The 16,964-nt window shown below is 44.8% G+C and overlaps 1 protein-coding gene across 3 annotated transcripts in view; it reads right to left on the reverse strand.

Moving 5' to 3' along the window:
* EVI5 (ecotropic viral integration site 5) overlaps positions 1-16,964 on the reverse strand; it is a 123,219-nt gene that overhangs the window by 67,674 nt on the left and 38,581 nt on the right. For all 3 annotated transcript variants that reach the window (XM_066597352.1, XM_066597351.1, XM_066597353.1), the window contains exons 3-8: positions 10,304-10,496; positions 6,059-6,283; positions 5,823-5,897; positions 3,624-3,749; positions 2,105-2,248; positions 100-189 (exon numbers count right to left, since the gene is read on the reverse strand). In XM_066597352.1, coding sequence (XP_066453449.1) covers positions 100-189; positions 2,105-2,248; positions 3,624-3,749; positions 5,823-5,897; positions 6,059-6,283; positions 10,304-10,496 — 853 coding nt within the window. The remainder of the gene's footprint in view (positions 1-99; positions 190-2,104; positions 2,249-3,623; positions 3,750-5,822; positions 5,898-6,058; positions 6,284-10,303; positions 10,497-16,964) is intronic.

Below are 16,964 nucleotides of genomic sequence, written 5' to 3' on the forward strand. Positions count from 1 at the left end.
TCTAACTGGAGCGCAAAATAAAGCTGCACTGTATAAAGGAATCTTCAGACAATTCATTTAAAATGCAAAATACTGGAGAACATAATCCCAATGAATTACCTGTAACATCCCTTCCATATCCAACTGCATTAATTCTGCCTGGTTCATCTGAAGAACAGCAAGACCTACCCGAAACACAATCTCTAAGCCCTAGGGATAAAAGAAGGGGGATGAGTATTGCAATGTTTATGGGAAAATTTTTTTTAAAAAAGTCAAAAATCAGTTTTCTATGTTTAAAGTACAATTTCCGTTTCCTTTTCTGCCTTCATATTGTTAAAGGAGTGGTGTCAAGTTATAAAAGTGATTGCCAAGGGTCTGACCACTGGGACACCCAGCGATCCCAAACAAGGGACTGGTCAGTCCCCAAGTAAATAAGGCAGAGGTTGCGCAGGCGCACCACCGCTCTGTACAAGGACAGTGCCCAAGTGCTTGAACTGTACTCTCCGGCACAAGTCATCTGCATGACCTGGGCTTCATTCACTCAGGAACCAGCCAGACCCCCATTGGCTGGATTAGTTGGGTTTGCAGCTGTTGGATACCCACCAATTGGGCCTCGTTCACACGGGCAACAAATCTGTGTTATTTTATCGCGTTGCTAGAATGCTACAAATTGCATGTATGTGAAGCCCATGCTTTCCTATGGGTTACTTCACACATACGATGTTTTGTAGCATGCGACATCCCGGCACAAAAACCTCATGGGTCCCGCGATATGCACACGACTCATGAGGTTTTGTAGCCCATGTTTCCCTATGGACCCTTCCCCTCTGTTGCGTCGCATGAAGACGCAATTTTCGTGCGCTGTGATAGAACTTTTACAGTAGGAAATCCTACTGTCAAAGCCATAACTTGAGTCCTAACTGCTGGGGGGAAAAAAAAGTAGACATCTTAGAAGTGCCGTCATCTCCGGCGCCTCTTGTCCCTGACACTATTCTGCTTCATCCCTTCTGCCCAGTGATTGAAAAATCCCCACCTCCTGGAAGCGCTGCCTCTGATTTGGCCAAGTGTCAGTTAATCACAGCCATTGCTCGATAAACCAATCACAGCCATTCATTGAGCACTGGCTCTAATTGGCTAAGCGTCAGCTAATCAGAGGCAAAGCTTCAAGGAGGTGGGGATTTTTCAATCCCTGGACAGAAGAGATGAAAAACAGTGTCAGGGACTGGGGAGAAGATTCAGTGGAGCCCTGGACAGTGTTTCAAAAGTGATGTGTGTGTGTGTGTGTGTGTTATATATATATATATATATATATATATATATATATATTATATATTTATTTATTTTTTCTGCAGCTAGGGCTTATATTTCAAGCCCCCCACCCCCTGAAAATCCTTGCATGTAGTACCACAAAGTCACGGTGGCAAGTGCTCTGCTATTTCCATCAGCCCCATTGAAGCAAATGGCATGCTGACCATGCATACTCAGCCAGCTCTCTACTCCCAATAACGTCACTGCGTGGGAAAGAGGCATGCTTGTATTGACAAAAGGGGGAAATGAGACTCCTCCTCTCAGGGTAGGTGGATGTAGTGCAGCTTTATACACAGATTGGCCATGGTGCTTGGCGCTGTATACCGATGACCTATCCTGAAGATACATTAATAGTATAGCCTGCGAAAGCAGAAGTTCCCAAAAGTAGAGCCATGCTGGCTCCAGCTTATCAGATCGGCAGCAGTTTACAATCTGAAGTGGTTGCGAGCCGTCTCTAGAACAAGAATCAGACAAAGCCTGCAGTAACATTGTGGACCACTACACATTACACGGAGCTGTGCCACTTGTGACTCACAGCAGTTCTCCAATGTAAACTGTGGCTACAGTGAACAATGGGAAAGACTTTAAGACAGCCAGGACCCCAGCCGATCTTATTAGTGACAAATCATCAATACTAGACACTCAGAAAACACCTTTAATGTCACCCCTACCTTACTGAAATCTGGTGCTATATATAAAGTATATGATTAGTATTCAGCATTAAAATAAGCATAACAAATCACATTCTCTCCTTAAAAGTGTGAACATAAGAGTGGAAGATAAATTGGCAAAGTTGAAATCCTTTGTAATTTCTCACCTCAGACATAAATATATCAAATATTCTCGTGGCGATTGGTAGTGGGAAACTTGTTAGAAAAATAGTCAAAAACCAGGAAGATGCATACATAGAGGTATGAAAACTCTGGGCTTGAAAGTGCACAAATAGCTCTGGCAGCTGTTCCTGTAGAAAGAAGAAAAGATTGGCAATTATCAGGAGAAAGTCCACATGGAACGCAATGAGCAATAAATCATAACAAGAACAGTCATTTCTAGACTGTTGGGTACAACACAAGCGGAGCCTGCGGCTGATTTTACATCATTATGAATGCAGGTTTTAGAGCAATCAACATTTAGATCAAGTAGTGAGAACAATCTGTAACGAAAGGATCAGTGACAACACTGGGGGTTCCCAGAAAGTCACCCGTGTAACTAAATGGGTCACCAGAAAGAGCACAGACTACATCATCCTACCACAAGTAATTAAATACTACTTTTAATTCTTGCTCAGGTGTCTATTTCTATATGTTAATACTTAGTGGAGCTCCTTTGGCCCTAATGACATCAGATACACTTCAGCTGGTATCAGATGTTAGCAGCAAGTATGTCACAGAGTGTATTTCCCTCCATTTATCCTGCAAACACCCGGTGAGTTCTCTCAAAAGGCATTCCTCAGGCATCCTCCACACCCAGGTATGTTCATCTGATTTAAAGAGGAGCATCGCAATTTGTGACTCCATTCTTTCATTGCTCAACGTTCCGATCATTACAGGCCAAGGCATCATCTTTGAGAGAACTTACTACCACCCTAGGTTGCCTGTCCATGGGCGTTAATGAATTGTGTTCCCAGCGGCGATAATCTGGCCGCGGTGAACGCAATGCACGCTTTCCATAGCATTACTATAGAAAGCACAACCCCACTGTCCACGAGCGGAGAAAACGATTCTCCATGGTCAGCCTATCTGTCAGATAGGCTGACAGTGGAGATCCGTCTGCCGGCCCCTGCTCCCGAGCAGTGACGATCCGCCACGGGATTTCGCAACGCCCGTGGACAGCAGCCTTAGTCAGGGTGCACACATGCTCTTATGTATTGCAAGACTTTCAGGATGAATGGAGGGAAATACCATCTGAAGCGTATCAGACGTTAGTGGAAAGAATGTCACAAAGTATCTGAAAAAAGGAGGCCCACTGGGTAAACACATTAACACATACATTGAACAATCATTCATATTCCTGCGATCCAGCAAGAATCTGAATGATTATCGGTCAGTGGAAAAGAGTCCTTATTCTCGCTCAGGTGTCCAACTACTTTTGGTAGGATAGAACTACTTGGAAAAGTTTAGACTGAGGATGAAATAAACCTTAAACCCCGTTTTCCTCTACTTCAATGGCATAGAGGGAGTTAATCCCTGTAATTGTATAGTCATTGCATGGAGTGGTGCTGAAAATAAATAAGACTACAAGGAGGCCACAGCACATTCCAGAAGAGCAAGGCACACAAGTGATTTCACACTTATCTCTAATAGAGCTGGAATGTAAAAGGTGTCGGTGTGACTCACCTGAATCATGCACTCAAACTGGTACATGCACAGGCCCAGCTCCGCCATGCTGGGTTTAAAGAGCTCTCGGAGACGATAGTCCTGCATTAATTTCACAAATACACAAAACGCTTCCTCTTCTGGCATCTAGAGGGAACAATGCAGTGAAAGAAGAATTAAAGACCACCAAACCTAGAACCACCACTGAACTACTAATTTATAGTAAACCATTTAAATGACACAAGGAGGGAGTCAGGCAGGATACGTAATACAGTCTGCTGTTGGCTCTAGATATTCTAATATCAGTTTAACGCTTCTTACGCCACTTTCACACATGCGGCCAGCAGAATACTGCAATTTCGCGAGCAGCGTTTTGCCGCAATTTTATTTTACTTTCGTTTTTGGAGGCCTACGGCAGCGGGGCTTAGCGCAGCCCATCATTGATGAAGAGCGCTAAACGCTGTAAAACAGAGCAGACCGTGCTTTAAAAAAAAATAAAAAAAATTGCAGCGTTAGAAAAAGCCCCAATCAAGCGCAGGTCTGCGAGGCCCCATTGAAAACAATGGGAGCATTATGCTGCAATTACCGTGGCTTTCAAAACGCTGCGGTAAAAAGCGCATGTGTGAGAGTGGCCTTCTTGTAGTTACTATAAGAGTAAAGAGGGTTTCAATTTTCATCTTCCACCAGTGCCAAGGACAGCGCTTTTCTATCCAGCTTTAAAAGGAGTTGTCCAGTTGTAAACTATTCATGGCTTATCCTCAGGATGGATCATTAATAGTAGATTGGTGGCGGTCTATCGCCAGGGATGCCTGCCAGTCAGCTGTTCTGGGCTGGTATATTTTTGTCCATTGAGTATTTCTGCAGGAAGCAAACTGCTCCATTCCCACTGCAGTGGCCAGGCTTGTTACTGCAAGCCAAGTTCTCATTGACCTCAATGCATGCAATACCAAGCCTGGCCACAGCAGTGGAAACAGAGCAGTCTACATTCTGCAGAAATCAGCTTAGTGCATGAGCACATTGGTGTGGCAAACAGCTGATCAGTGGTGCTCCTGGGCAGCAGACCCCCTACCGATCTACTACTGATGACCTATCCTAAAGATAAACCATTACTATATTACGACTGGACAGCCCCTTTAAAGACAGACCATGTGAAACAGACACAAGAGATCTCAGTCTCCCATGTCAAACCCTATGGTTCAGTCCATGTTCCTGTCCCTATGCAGTTTATTTGCATAGAAAGAAGAGAGAAACCTGAAGTGAAACTAGTGATGAGGAAGGAAACGTCCCAACAAAGCAGCCCTAGTCGGGCGCATACGTCCTTTGATGTATAGAGACAATGGTCTGAATCTTACAAGACGCTGTATTGCTTTATGATCACAATCACTGCACATAGTCTGGACCCTTCTTATCGGAACCTAGGGGTCCATTTATAAATGCTTCAGCTAAAACATAAAAAGCACATAATCTCAAAGTCTATATATACATTCACTGTACTGTATGGACAATTTTTTAACCCATAGAGAAAAGAAAAAAAAAAAAAAAAAAAACTACTTTGTTAAAGCATACCCACATTTTCAGACGACCTTTCAGAATAAGCTGTCGCACATAAATGAGGACCACCATTTCCGGCCATTAAGCAACTTGTAGGCCATTTTTCACTAGTTTTTTTCCTCAGCCAGCTTTAGAGCTAGTTTTAGCTTTTCTTGAGCAGATTTGTTGTCTCCCATACACTGCACCCCCCCCCCTCCCCATCTCTGTAGCACCCCCTCAAATACCAGCATCAGGGGGTTGTTATACAGCAGTACTGAACACTGTAAATCATTTATTCGCTGCAGCAGCAAGGTCTCTAATGGTCCATTTACATGGGACAAGCTGTTGGGGAAGTGATGCCCGGCAGCTCATCCCAGGGATGCTCGCTCCTGTGCCGTTACACAGGAGTGAGCATTACTGGCAATACACAAAGCGCTGCCAGCATGGAGGCGGAACTGGCCAGGGAGCATCCTCTGTCCACCCACCTACATTCACAGTAAGTAGACAGGTCAGTCAAAGGGTGAACAACGGCTATTAACACTGAACACCACGTAAGCAAAAAGTGAATGACTGAGCAATTCTCATTCATTCGCTGCATGGGTTCACACTGGATGATTATCCTTCAGAACCGCACAGGGTGTACACTGGATTTAGGAAACCTTGGAGAACATATTACGCTACCGGGCTTACCTGCATAAGGAGAAGACCCACGATAAAAGCACTTCCCTGGCAGTACCCAACTTCACGGTCCACTAAAGAATATGCCTAAAAAAAAATAAATAAATGCAAAAGTTTACAATACATGTAAGGAGGCTAACACTATAGAAGCACACTGCAGTCCTCAAGCTGTAGAAAGAAGATGCTTTTGTAAGAAGGCCTTGCTGTGCAACATGATGGAAAGCAAACACAGAAACTTCAACACCAACCTTCATAACATTGAACAGAACTTCTTGCCCAAGACTATCCTTCTCTTTAAAGAAATCATGCTCCGGGTACGTTCTGGCGATGTCCCTTCTGATGAGTTTTTCACACGGTGAGGTCATTTTCAAGAGTTCGGAATACTGCTCTTTAATTGGCATATTTTGAGCATTGCATAATAGTTGCCATACAATTGCACGAAAGTGGTGTGGGATCCCTTTCCTGACAAGTTCCTGCAAAAAAAATAAGTCAAGCGACACGTCACTATTACTGTACATCATACATTTTAGGAGCTTAAAAACTGAAAAGTCATGGCCAAAAAAAAAAAAAAATAATGCTGGAAGTTGCACGCTAGTTAACTACTTTAGGACCACCCATAGACAATTAGCATCCAGGCAGCCCTCATCTACCTCTGCAGGCATGTTTTAAAACGTGTCTGCAGAGAATCCCTTTAAGGGTGGACACCCACTGGCGATATTTTCTTTCCTGCGCTGCGAGAGCACGTGAAAACTCTTGCCTCGCAGCGCAAGAAAGACGCCGAAATAAGACCGGGATATCGCCAGTCTTTTCAATGGGGCCAATGGCAGCAGCACTAGCCCCCCTGAAAAGAGATGGAGAATGCCGGGTACTTCTGCCACAGCTGTGACAGGAGTTTCCTTCATCTTCGCGGGTATGAAGGAATCCGCTGTCACAGCTGTGACATTTGTGGCAGAGGTGCAGCATGCTATCCCATTCCTTTCAATGGGATCGGCGCGGCTGCCGGTTCCATTGAAAGCAGCGGTTTTTGGCAAACCCTACAGTATGATTTTCGGGGAAGGGCTTGAAATGTGGGAGATAGTGCTTAGTTATTCATGAATGAATAGCTAAGCACTATCTGTAATTGACTAAGCGCTCAGGCAATAGCTGAGCGCTCAGCCAATCAGCACAGCCCTTTCAGGAGGCGGGGATGTGCTGGACAGCAGTGTCGGGGAGCCAGCCGGAGGCGGCGTCTGAGCGACGGAGAGATGAGTAATTTTTAAAAAAAATTTTAACCACTGATTGATGCTTTTTAGGGAAGGGCTTATATTTCAAGCCCTTCCCCAAAAATCATACTGCAGGGTTTGCTACAAACCACTGCTTTCAATGGGATCGGCAGCAGCGCCGATCCCATTGAAAGCAATGGGATAGCATGCTGCACTTCTGCCACAAATGTCACAGCTGTGGCAGAGGATTTGTTCATCCCAGCGGTCCTCGTGAAGATGAAGGAAACTCCTGTCACAGCTGTGGCAGAAGTCCGCGGTATTCTCCATATCTTTTCAATGGGGCTAGCGCTGCTGCCGCTGGCCCCATTGAAAGGACTTGCGATATCACGGCGTGATCCTGTTTTTTTTTCCTCGCGCTGCGAGAGTTTTCACTTACTCTCGCAGCGCAGTAGAGAAAAAAAAAACGCCAGTGGGTGTCCGCCCTAAAGCTCCTTTCCGACTGCTGTGTAGGAACTCTGTGAGCAGAGAGCCTAATGACAGCTCAGCTCATAGGGCTTAGCCAGGAGACCAATCAGCCTGGTCTCCAGGCATGTGATGGATGTGACAAAGTCAAATAATCAAGCTATTTATATTTAACAATTATCCTATGTAAAAGCTCCTTAAATCAGCCAAATCCATGGCAATCAGATGGATGCTGAAACCATATGGATGAATACCAAAATAGGGAATAGGTTAATGGACCATCTCCCTTCTCCAGCCAGAAGCATGTAGATTGCCAACACCACTGGACTCAACTTAAAATAAGTCTCTTCAGAAAACTTAATAGGAATGCTTAAAAAGGGGTTTCCCCCCACTAAATACACTGCCCTACCAAAAGTATTTGGACAGCCCGCTATTGGCAGAATGGATTGGGTCTTACTAGCAGGTCACATGTCCTAAACCAGAATCTTGGAGGCGTTTGTCAAAGTTTGTGTTAGGAACTGCATGCTATTGAATTCACATGTTAAGTGACTGCACACAAGTCGTCCATCACAAAGTGCAATGTATCAGCCTGTCTACAATGGCACAAAGAGCATCAACAATGAAAGGCAATCGCCCCACTCAATCTTCAAGTCAGATGGAGGTACTTCAGTGTGGAGGAGCCTGGGCAACACCTACTGCCCGAGTGTGTTGTGCTAACAGTTAAGTATGGCGGAGGTTCCATTATGGTCTGGGGATGGTTTACGTGGCATGGTGTCAGTCCATTGGTTGTAGTGACAAGCAGCATGAACACGGAGGTGTACCTTGACATTATAGACAATGTGCTTCCAACGATGTAGTAATACTCTGGGAATGGTCAGCAATACAACGAGCCTTGTCACAAATCCAATGCTGTTCTACATTGATTTATGAATATAGATGTTCCAAGACTGCACTGGCTGCCCATGACCAAAACATTTTTGGGATGAACTGGAGCAGAAAATATAAACTGCATCCATCTTTGAAAGCATTCACAAGATGTTTGCAGGATGAACAGAGGGAAATACTAGCAGAAGTGTATCAGACGTTAATACAAAGTATGCCACAAATAGTATCCAATGGCAAAATATGGCCAAAGGGGGCTCTACTAAGTATTAACGTATAGAAATACTGCTTTAATTCTTGCTCAATTGTCCAATTACTTTTGGAAGGATAGTGTACACATCACTAGGAGTCCAACTGCTGGGAACACTAGTGATGACAACTACGGTCCCCCCAGTAGATGAAGCAGTGGTGCACACGTGGAGAAAACCAAACAACGCCCAGCCATCTCCGGCAGTCCCTATCTGTGACTAGTTCATAACATACTTGGTGGTAAAATCCCTTTAATGTACATTTGAAAGGGAGTTTAGTTAGTGGGAGAAACTGCACCCATTCGATTAGCATAAGACCAGGTTTGCGATGCGATGCGATGTGACTGGACTTATGTTGCATTTAGACTCAATGATAATCATTCAGTGTAAAAGCAGCCAACTACAAATGAGAATTCTAAGGCTGGGTTCACACAGGGTGGATTTGCCGCGGAAATTCGTACCGGAATTTCACCGCAGCAGATCAGCCTGCGGCCGCTAATCCTGGCATTAGCCAGCCATGTTAACGAAATTTCTCAGAAATCTCGTCCACATGGGACGGCAAATCCGCCGCGGAAAAGCCGGCACTGCGGCGCGGATTAGCCGGCCACAGCATGCTGATTGTTTTTCTTCTTCCGCTGCGGCCCGCTCTCCCCTATGGGAGCGCTGGCCGCGGCGGAAGAGCGAGCAGCTGGGCCGCTTCAAAACCCGTGGTTAAGTGCCGCGCGTTTTGAAGCAGTGCTTCTTCCGGCGGAAATCTCGCAGTTTTTCGCTGCGGCCAAACGGCGAGGTTTCCGCCGGGAATCCGGCGTGAGAACCCAGGCTAAGGGTTCTCACTTGGCATTCAGGTGTCGACCGGCATACAAATCAGCTTGTTCACTTGTCAGGCAGTCCAAACCCTGATCGTTCAGCGTTTCACATAGAAATAAAAAATAAATAAATAAATAAAAGTTTGGCATCATGTTAGCCAGTAGAGCAAACTGATTGTTCTCAGTGAGAGACACCACGTAATCTTGTCGATATGATACCTTTTAATGGCTAATATACATGATGTTAGAGGAAGCTTTTGGGTCTTTTATCGATCCTTCATCAGGCTAGAAGGATCGAGAGAGTTTTCATTAGGAGACAAATCGATCCACAGACCTCGCATAACACACTTTCCATAGGCTAACTATGGAAAGCATAGCCCGATGGCCACGAGTGGAGAATCATAGCGATTCTCCGCTCGCGGGATTGAAATCGCGGCATGCTGCAATTTGCTGCGGTGAGCCTATTAGATAGGCTCATCGCGGAGACCTGTCAGCGCTCCCCCCTCCTCCCCCGTGGTGGACTATCGCTAACGATATTCTGTCACGGCTGTGGACAGGGGGCCTAAAAGCTATCATATCTACAAGATTACTTGGTTTCTCTCACTGAGAACGATCTCACATAGAAATGTGAAACACTGTACAAGGGAGCGAGAACTACATGATACTCAACAAGAATCGTGAAGTATCACTAGGTGGACCGAGTGGGAACAAGCGGTTGATAAGGTCACCAGCTAGTTCGCTCGGGCAAACGAGAGTCGTTCCGTATAAAAGTGGCATTAGTTAATATGGTTTTTTAATTATTTTATTTGTCTGCCACTAGACCAAACCAGACACTAAAATTTTCTTCTAAATTTCCACTATTCTTAGAACAAGGACCCATCAATCAGGACCACCTTGATTTGCTTTTCCTTCTTCTTGTACACCTCCTCCCACTCGTTGACGATTCGACCCCAGAGCAGCCAGGCATCTTCTTCCTGATGATGACTGAGGTTACTGGATGCTGACGAGCTCGACACCAGCGAGGAGCCACTATTTCTTCTTGACCCATTAACGGATCTCAGAGACTTACTGTCTATCTCCAGCAGCCTGGAAAACAGATAAGGCAATTTATAACCACAGCAGGACATAAAGGGCTCAAAACTAATCAAATTTGTACTTTAAATTGTGAACATGAGAATGTCTTCGTACAACGCGTGCGTCATTAAAAAGGTTCACCAGTGTAGGAAGGGTTGGCATGGGGGAGTGCGGTGGCCATTGATGCAAGAAAGCACCCCAATCAGACACGTGCTCTCAGAAAATATGTATTTGATCCGAGCCAGCTAAGGCTTCATTCACACTAGTGATAGTATTTTCCGTTTGGCTCAGGCGCCGAGCAATGAAAATACCTGAAGCGTTGGATCCGCCACATGACGGGGACAAGCTGTGCCCGACAGACCCCAGTAAATATTAAGAGGTTCGCCGAGTTTCCACCATGGTCTCCGGCACGCCAGATGAAATAACTGCGTATTGCGCTGCACTATGTCAGGCATTTAGTGCCGGAGATGGCAAAAGGAGCCTCCGGTGCCATCATATCCTGAGCTGGACAGAAATTTTGACACAATAAAAGTGAACAAGAGTGAACTTGCTCAATATAAGAAATTGTTGGCCGATTGTTGCAAGAAGAGACCCAAAAGGTGACAGAGGCCTCGGGTCTAGAACTTCTATTTCCACTTTTGACAACACTTCCTGTCGTGTGTTCTAGCAATTCAGTATTCGAGCCATTGGGAATGCAAGTCGCTGTCTACCTTAAACTGGTTTCCCCCACTAAAAAGACTTACTGATATGAAATCAATATCTGGTCTATCCATCAACAGTAACCACCACCCTTCCAATCCCCAAAGATGAAAAAGCTTACGATTTCCTTATGCATGAGGCCAAAGGTGGCAATACTAGTTTTGGCACATTAAATACTATGGGTCTCTGAGCTGTCAGAGTCTAGTCCATTGTAGATTGATACATGGACTGAATACGGCAATTTGCCTTTGGGATTTTTTTTTTAATGCTTTTAGTCCCTTAAGTGGGCTTGAAGATGCGATCATTTGATCGCTTACATAGTAAAAGTGCATTCTACTAAGCTTATGTGAGCAGCCTATTAGACTCTGCTGGAGGCGGGGTCTAATAGGCCGAGTTACGTGGCAAACATGGAAGTCTGTTGTCAGGCCTGCAGCTGCCATGGGGACCCATTGGTACTTTGCAATCCTACTTGCTGCAGTTGCTCTTCATTATGGCATGTAAGGGGTTAACCTGCCAGGATCTGAGGTTTCTCTGCTCTTTCGAGCAGGAACTGCAGGTTGACACAGAAGTAGTGTAAAGTTCTTCATACTCCTAACATTTTAGGTAGTGCCGTTTTTACGGTATTTCTTTAAAACTGTTACAGTGGCAGCTGAGGCGATATTTAATCATCAGATAAACAGAACAGAAAAGTACAAATTATTAGACAAGCACCAAGCGGAGCCGGGGAAGCCACATACCAGCAAAATGTAATATTCTACATACTCAAAGGATTAGCTAGAATCATTACTGAGCCTGTAAAGAGTGATATACTAATATACGGCCTCAATTCTACCACCGACTTGCATTAAAAAGGAAAAAAAAACATAACCTTCAGTCTCACGGATGTCGCCGTTTCACGTCAGCGAGATATTTCCCAATATAATTTCGCCCCTCCAGACACCAGTAATCCACAGCTGTGATTTCACTTCTTTAAAAAGTCATTTAGAGAGGAATGTAACAGTGACGCTGAATGCCACATCATCACAGCTGGAAGTCACTGCTGCCAGAAGCGGAGTCCCGAGGAGAAGAACCAAATGCAAACGTCATAAAGTCGTAGATAAGGGGTCACATGCACATCTCTGCTTGGATTTTGTTCAGGGATTCAATGTTCTTGAGTTATAGGAACACAGAATCCCTGCCCAAACTGATCCATTCTATGATGGAATTGAAGGACCCTGTGACTGTGAAGTGTACACATCTGCACGAACGCCAACGACCTTAGCAGCGACGTCCGTGATCGAGCAGTCGTTTACCCCACTGTCGGCCCATGTAAAAGGGCCATTAAAGAGTCTCCAGGGCAAATGCGGCCTCAAATGGCTTTTCTAGGAGTTCGCAATTCATGACCTATGCTCAAGATTAGTCAATGGTCTATTGGCAGGGGTCCCCTAGCGGTTAGCTATTAACAGGCCCACTGTCTGTGCAGATGGAGCTGGTAGCTGACAGCTCTGTCTACACTGCAGAGGCCAGGGTTGGTGATTGCAGGCACAGATCATACTGAATTCAGTGAGAGCTGTGCTTACAATTACCAAGGCCATCAATAGTTAAAGTGATCCGGAAGTGTCAGGACCTAATTCTGTCCCAGGACCCGAGAGGGGGGATGGTGCATTACCTGCAGCTGATCTTTTGTCACTCCATGCCACCGGTTCAGGGTCCTGCTTTAGGGTGGCCAAAGAGGGTTGCCACCATTTTCAAACTAATACACCCTGTGCACTAATCCGTGATAGGCCAGCACGTGTTTGTCCCTTTTTAAAAGCTCAAATGCAACTTAAATAAAATAGTTAGACATCGAAAAGTCTACATACAAGATTTTCCCAGATTTCCTCCACAGGCGTCTTAACAGGACTTGAACATTTTTTTTTCCCACAGAAACCCAATGGCAGCACATGAAAGTCATCTTTCTTCACAAACTTTTGAAAAATGCTACAAAAATAGTGTAAGAAAGAGCCCTAGAAAGAATGTGTCATCTACCATTTTATCTTTAGGGCTCTATTCAGGGTGTCTACTTGAGCTCCAGGGATGGGGTCATGGCCATTATAGAAAACTGCTGAAACAGACCAATAGGTCTCCTTTTCGGCAGCTTTCCATTAATTTCTGGCATTCTGTGTTGGAAAGACTAGTAAGCTGCGCTTTTCTCTCCGACACAGAATGCCGGAAATGAATGGAAAGCTGCCGAAAAGGAGACCTATTGGTCTGTTTCAGCAGTTTTCTATAACAAAGCAGAGATGGGTTTTGTTCAGGGGTTCCATTTTAAGGATTTTAAACGAACATCAATGGGACCTCTGAATGGAGCCGAAAACAATATCAATGCAGTCTAGAAGGGTTCTACGAAGCTTAACACTTAAGTGTATAGTTGGTAAGGGCCCGATCACCGGGAAATAATCCATTCACAAGAACAGGGGTCCATGTTACCCCATTTGGAGAGAGCAGCGATTTGCGCATGTTCAATGTCACTTCATGGGACTCGGAGTTGGCCAAGTACAGTCTCAGTTATCTCTGGCAGCACCATACAGATGAAGGAAGCATCAGTAGATATGAGCAACTGCTGCTCCATTCACACAGGGGGACAAGAAACCCCTATTGTCGTGCTGAGCGAAGGTCCGAGGGGCTGGACCCTGACCTACACACACTTATCGGCTCTGGATAGGCTATAGGTGTTAAACTTGGCACAGTGCTTTAGAGAGTTCATCAGTAACTTTGGAGCCACTAACCCACTAAATGCAGTTGGGGTTTAGCTTTCAAAAAATGCCCCTTTGGGCAGTTTGACATTAGCTGGTAAGAGTTATAAAATATCCTGTACAGCAGCAGCGGGCACAAACCATACACCTTACGCCTGTGCCAAGTTCGCTCGTCCAACAGCTATGTAAGGAGTATGAGCAGCTAATTACTTTATAGTAATTTTGCTTGCATGGCTAGAGTTATTAGTCATATGTAAATTCCCTCATCCAGATCAAATTTAAGATAATTGACATAGTAACTATCACTCATGTCAAAATATTGACATCTTAAGAATCCGATGGCAATACAGGAAGTCTTACAGCAACTTTCCGGTTTTGGGATACAATTTTGTAACAGTTCTGCTAACGGTGTTCACCAAGATACAGTGATGGGTTTATTTCATGAACTGTAGAAGAATACTAGAAAAAGCCCTACCATAGCGCTGGCATCACTAGATTAATTCAAGCAGGTAAAAGCAGCGCGGAGCTGAAGCGCCAATTGCCACTACGAACAAAAAGACAGCTGCAGCCCCTGCCCGCGGAAATACTGGAGGTCGGGCCGGAGAGGAGTGGCCCGACCAAGGAACTAGTAACATGTAGCCCTCATACTAATAGAAAGTTGTCAAAGTTTTCCCTGAATATTTGGAGAGTGGTGTTGATTTTTTTTTTTTTTTTTTAACCGCCTCCCAGCTTTATGCTCACTTCATGGCATTTTAAGCTTACTAGTATTCATAATGTACTTTAAGAGTGCCTCCGGTTTCGGGACGAAATTCTGTCCTGATTCCAAAGGGCGGCATGTTACCAGCAGGTGTTCTCTGCTCCCCCGCCGATCCACCAGTTTCATGCCTTATTTCTGGCTGTCGTGCAACAATATTCTATCTGCCTAATGCACACCGTGCCTTGCTCCGATTGGCCAGTGCAGTGGTAGGCCGATACTACCAGTGCAGTGTGGGGATTGGTCTGTCTGAAGACTGCAGCAGCCATCTTCAACTACTTTCACCAAGCAGCCTACAGGCCGATTTAGTGGCGTCTATAGTCTAAACTCAACCTGCTGACATAAACGTGGCTATAAACTTCAGTCTTCGTCTGGAAAGTTCCTTTAAGGAATTGGATAGTTTACAAAATCCTTTAAAAAAAAGCTGAATAAAATATACTATTCCTACATAAAAGTATCAAAATTAATACATGGTTACTGGAGCAAAGAATCAAAAATTATGTACAAGGCAAAGATAAGTGACCAAATTCGGTGGTCTGGTTCTGCCAGTCCTGATCCTTTGTGTGACTTTGGATAGAACAGCGAAGATTCCAGAGAGGCTACAGAGACGTTATAGTGTAACTGCAGTGTCCTTGAACATTGATGCTTACAACAATCCTGCCAAGCTCTGCTGCAGATAACGGTATATTCACACGAGTTGTTTTCTCTTTATATATCATTACGAGGGGAGGGAAAAAAAGTTAAAAAAAAAAAAATCATACTAAACATAAAGGCGGTCTGGGAAACGGCTCCACAATATTCATTCAAATACCATTAAAGGTTTAGGGTTAGTTCCATAGTCTATTAGTAAGTTCCTTTGCTTGGATACATCTTTCGTTGATGTAATTTTCTCCTCAAACCTCAGGCTTTTTTCTTTAACTATCAAAGATTGCATTATGCATTAGGATCATAATTCATCATTCATAATTAGGTAGATCTCCCACGGCTATAGCCAACATATCACAGATCACCATAGATATCTATGGTGATCCAACTTTGATACATTACATCCCCAGGAAGCCCAGGTATTACAGCTGTAATATGGGTGCTAAAAGGAGGCCATATTTGAGTCATCTGGAAGTGGCCTTAGCTTTGGAGTGCCATACTAAGTGTAGATCAACTGAACTCGCTGATTATCCAATATGTATGGGGGTTTCCCGAGTCTACTTCAACGTCAAATGTTAAAGACCATGAGGATCGCGCACTTGAATGTCAACTACTCAATGCTTCTGTTCTTGGGCGAGAACCCGCTGACCATAGTCGTGGCAGTAGCGTCTTCGCTCTACATTCAGTACAGATGTATGTTCTGCCCAAACAAGCGTTGGCCAAATGTGTGTTCGGTTGACCGCTATTTAGAATGAAAGAGCCCAAGAGCTCCTTCACATTGGCGAGGGCGATATTGTGCCGTGATTCACTAACAGATATTGCACTTCCCACCACGTGAAAGCACATGGATGCTAGGCGGTATTAGCGACGCAGAAAATCCCCACTACAGCGGTCACAACAGCGGCAGAGGATTGTGGAGTTCTCCCTATGTTTTCAATGGGGCCGATGCTGCTGCTACCGCCACTGCCGGCCCCATTAATAATGGGCAATCTCACAGAAAGACAGGACATGTTGCGATGCGTTTCCCACATAACATCGCGGTACCCTGCAGGAAAGCATCACTCTTTTGAATAGGTTTCACATTTGTGCCTTCTGGCCATTGTGAAGGCAACCTTAGAGGGATGGTTCACATGCAGTGGATTTGCTGTGGCTCTTCTGCAGAGGGGAAAAAAAAACTGCAGCCAATTGAAACAAAATCCGCAGGATTTTGTATGGATTTGCTGCACATCTTTTTCGCCGTAGAAAAAATATCTGCCACAAATCCGCCAGGTGTGAACATACCCCTCAGGCCCAGGCTCGGCTGTAAGATTTACACAGTCCCTTAGAAATGGTAAGCTGTAAAAGTACCGCTACAAGGGGCAATTTTTGCCTCAATATTGGCGTGCAACAGCGATTTTCGACAATGGTCGCACCTTGTACATAGCCACCGACAGAGCGAGAAATTGCGCAGTAGTCACTTTGTTCCAGCTCACCGTAAACAGGAGTAGTTCAATCTTTAAACAATCGCCTGTTGACAGTGAATGATACGGACAGCTGGAAGAGGTCCCCAGCATATTCAATGTACAACTATCACTCCTATGTAAAAGCACAGGAGAACTAGTCCTTGGGACGGCTGTCAGGTGGCTATGCGTCAGGCAGCCATCCCAATATAATCGCAACTTAATACAG

The sequence above is a fragment of the Eleutherodactylus coqui genome, chromosome 3 (assembly GCF_035609145.1).
Source record: "Eleutherodactylus coqui strain aEleCoq1 chromosome 3, aEleCoq1.hap1, whole genome shotgun sequence".
NCBI lineage: Eukaryota > Metazoa > Chordata > Amphibia > Anura > Eleutherodactylidae > Eleutherodactylus > Eleutherodactylus coqui.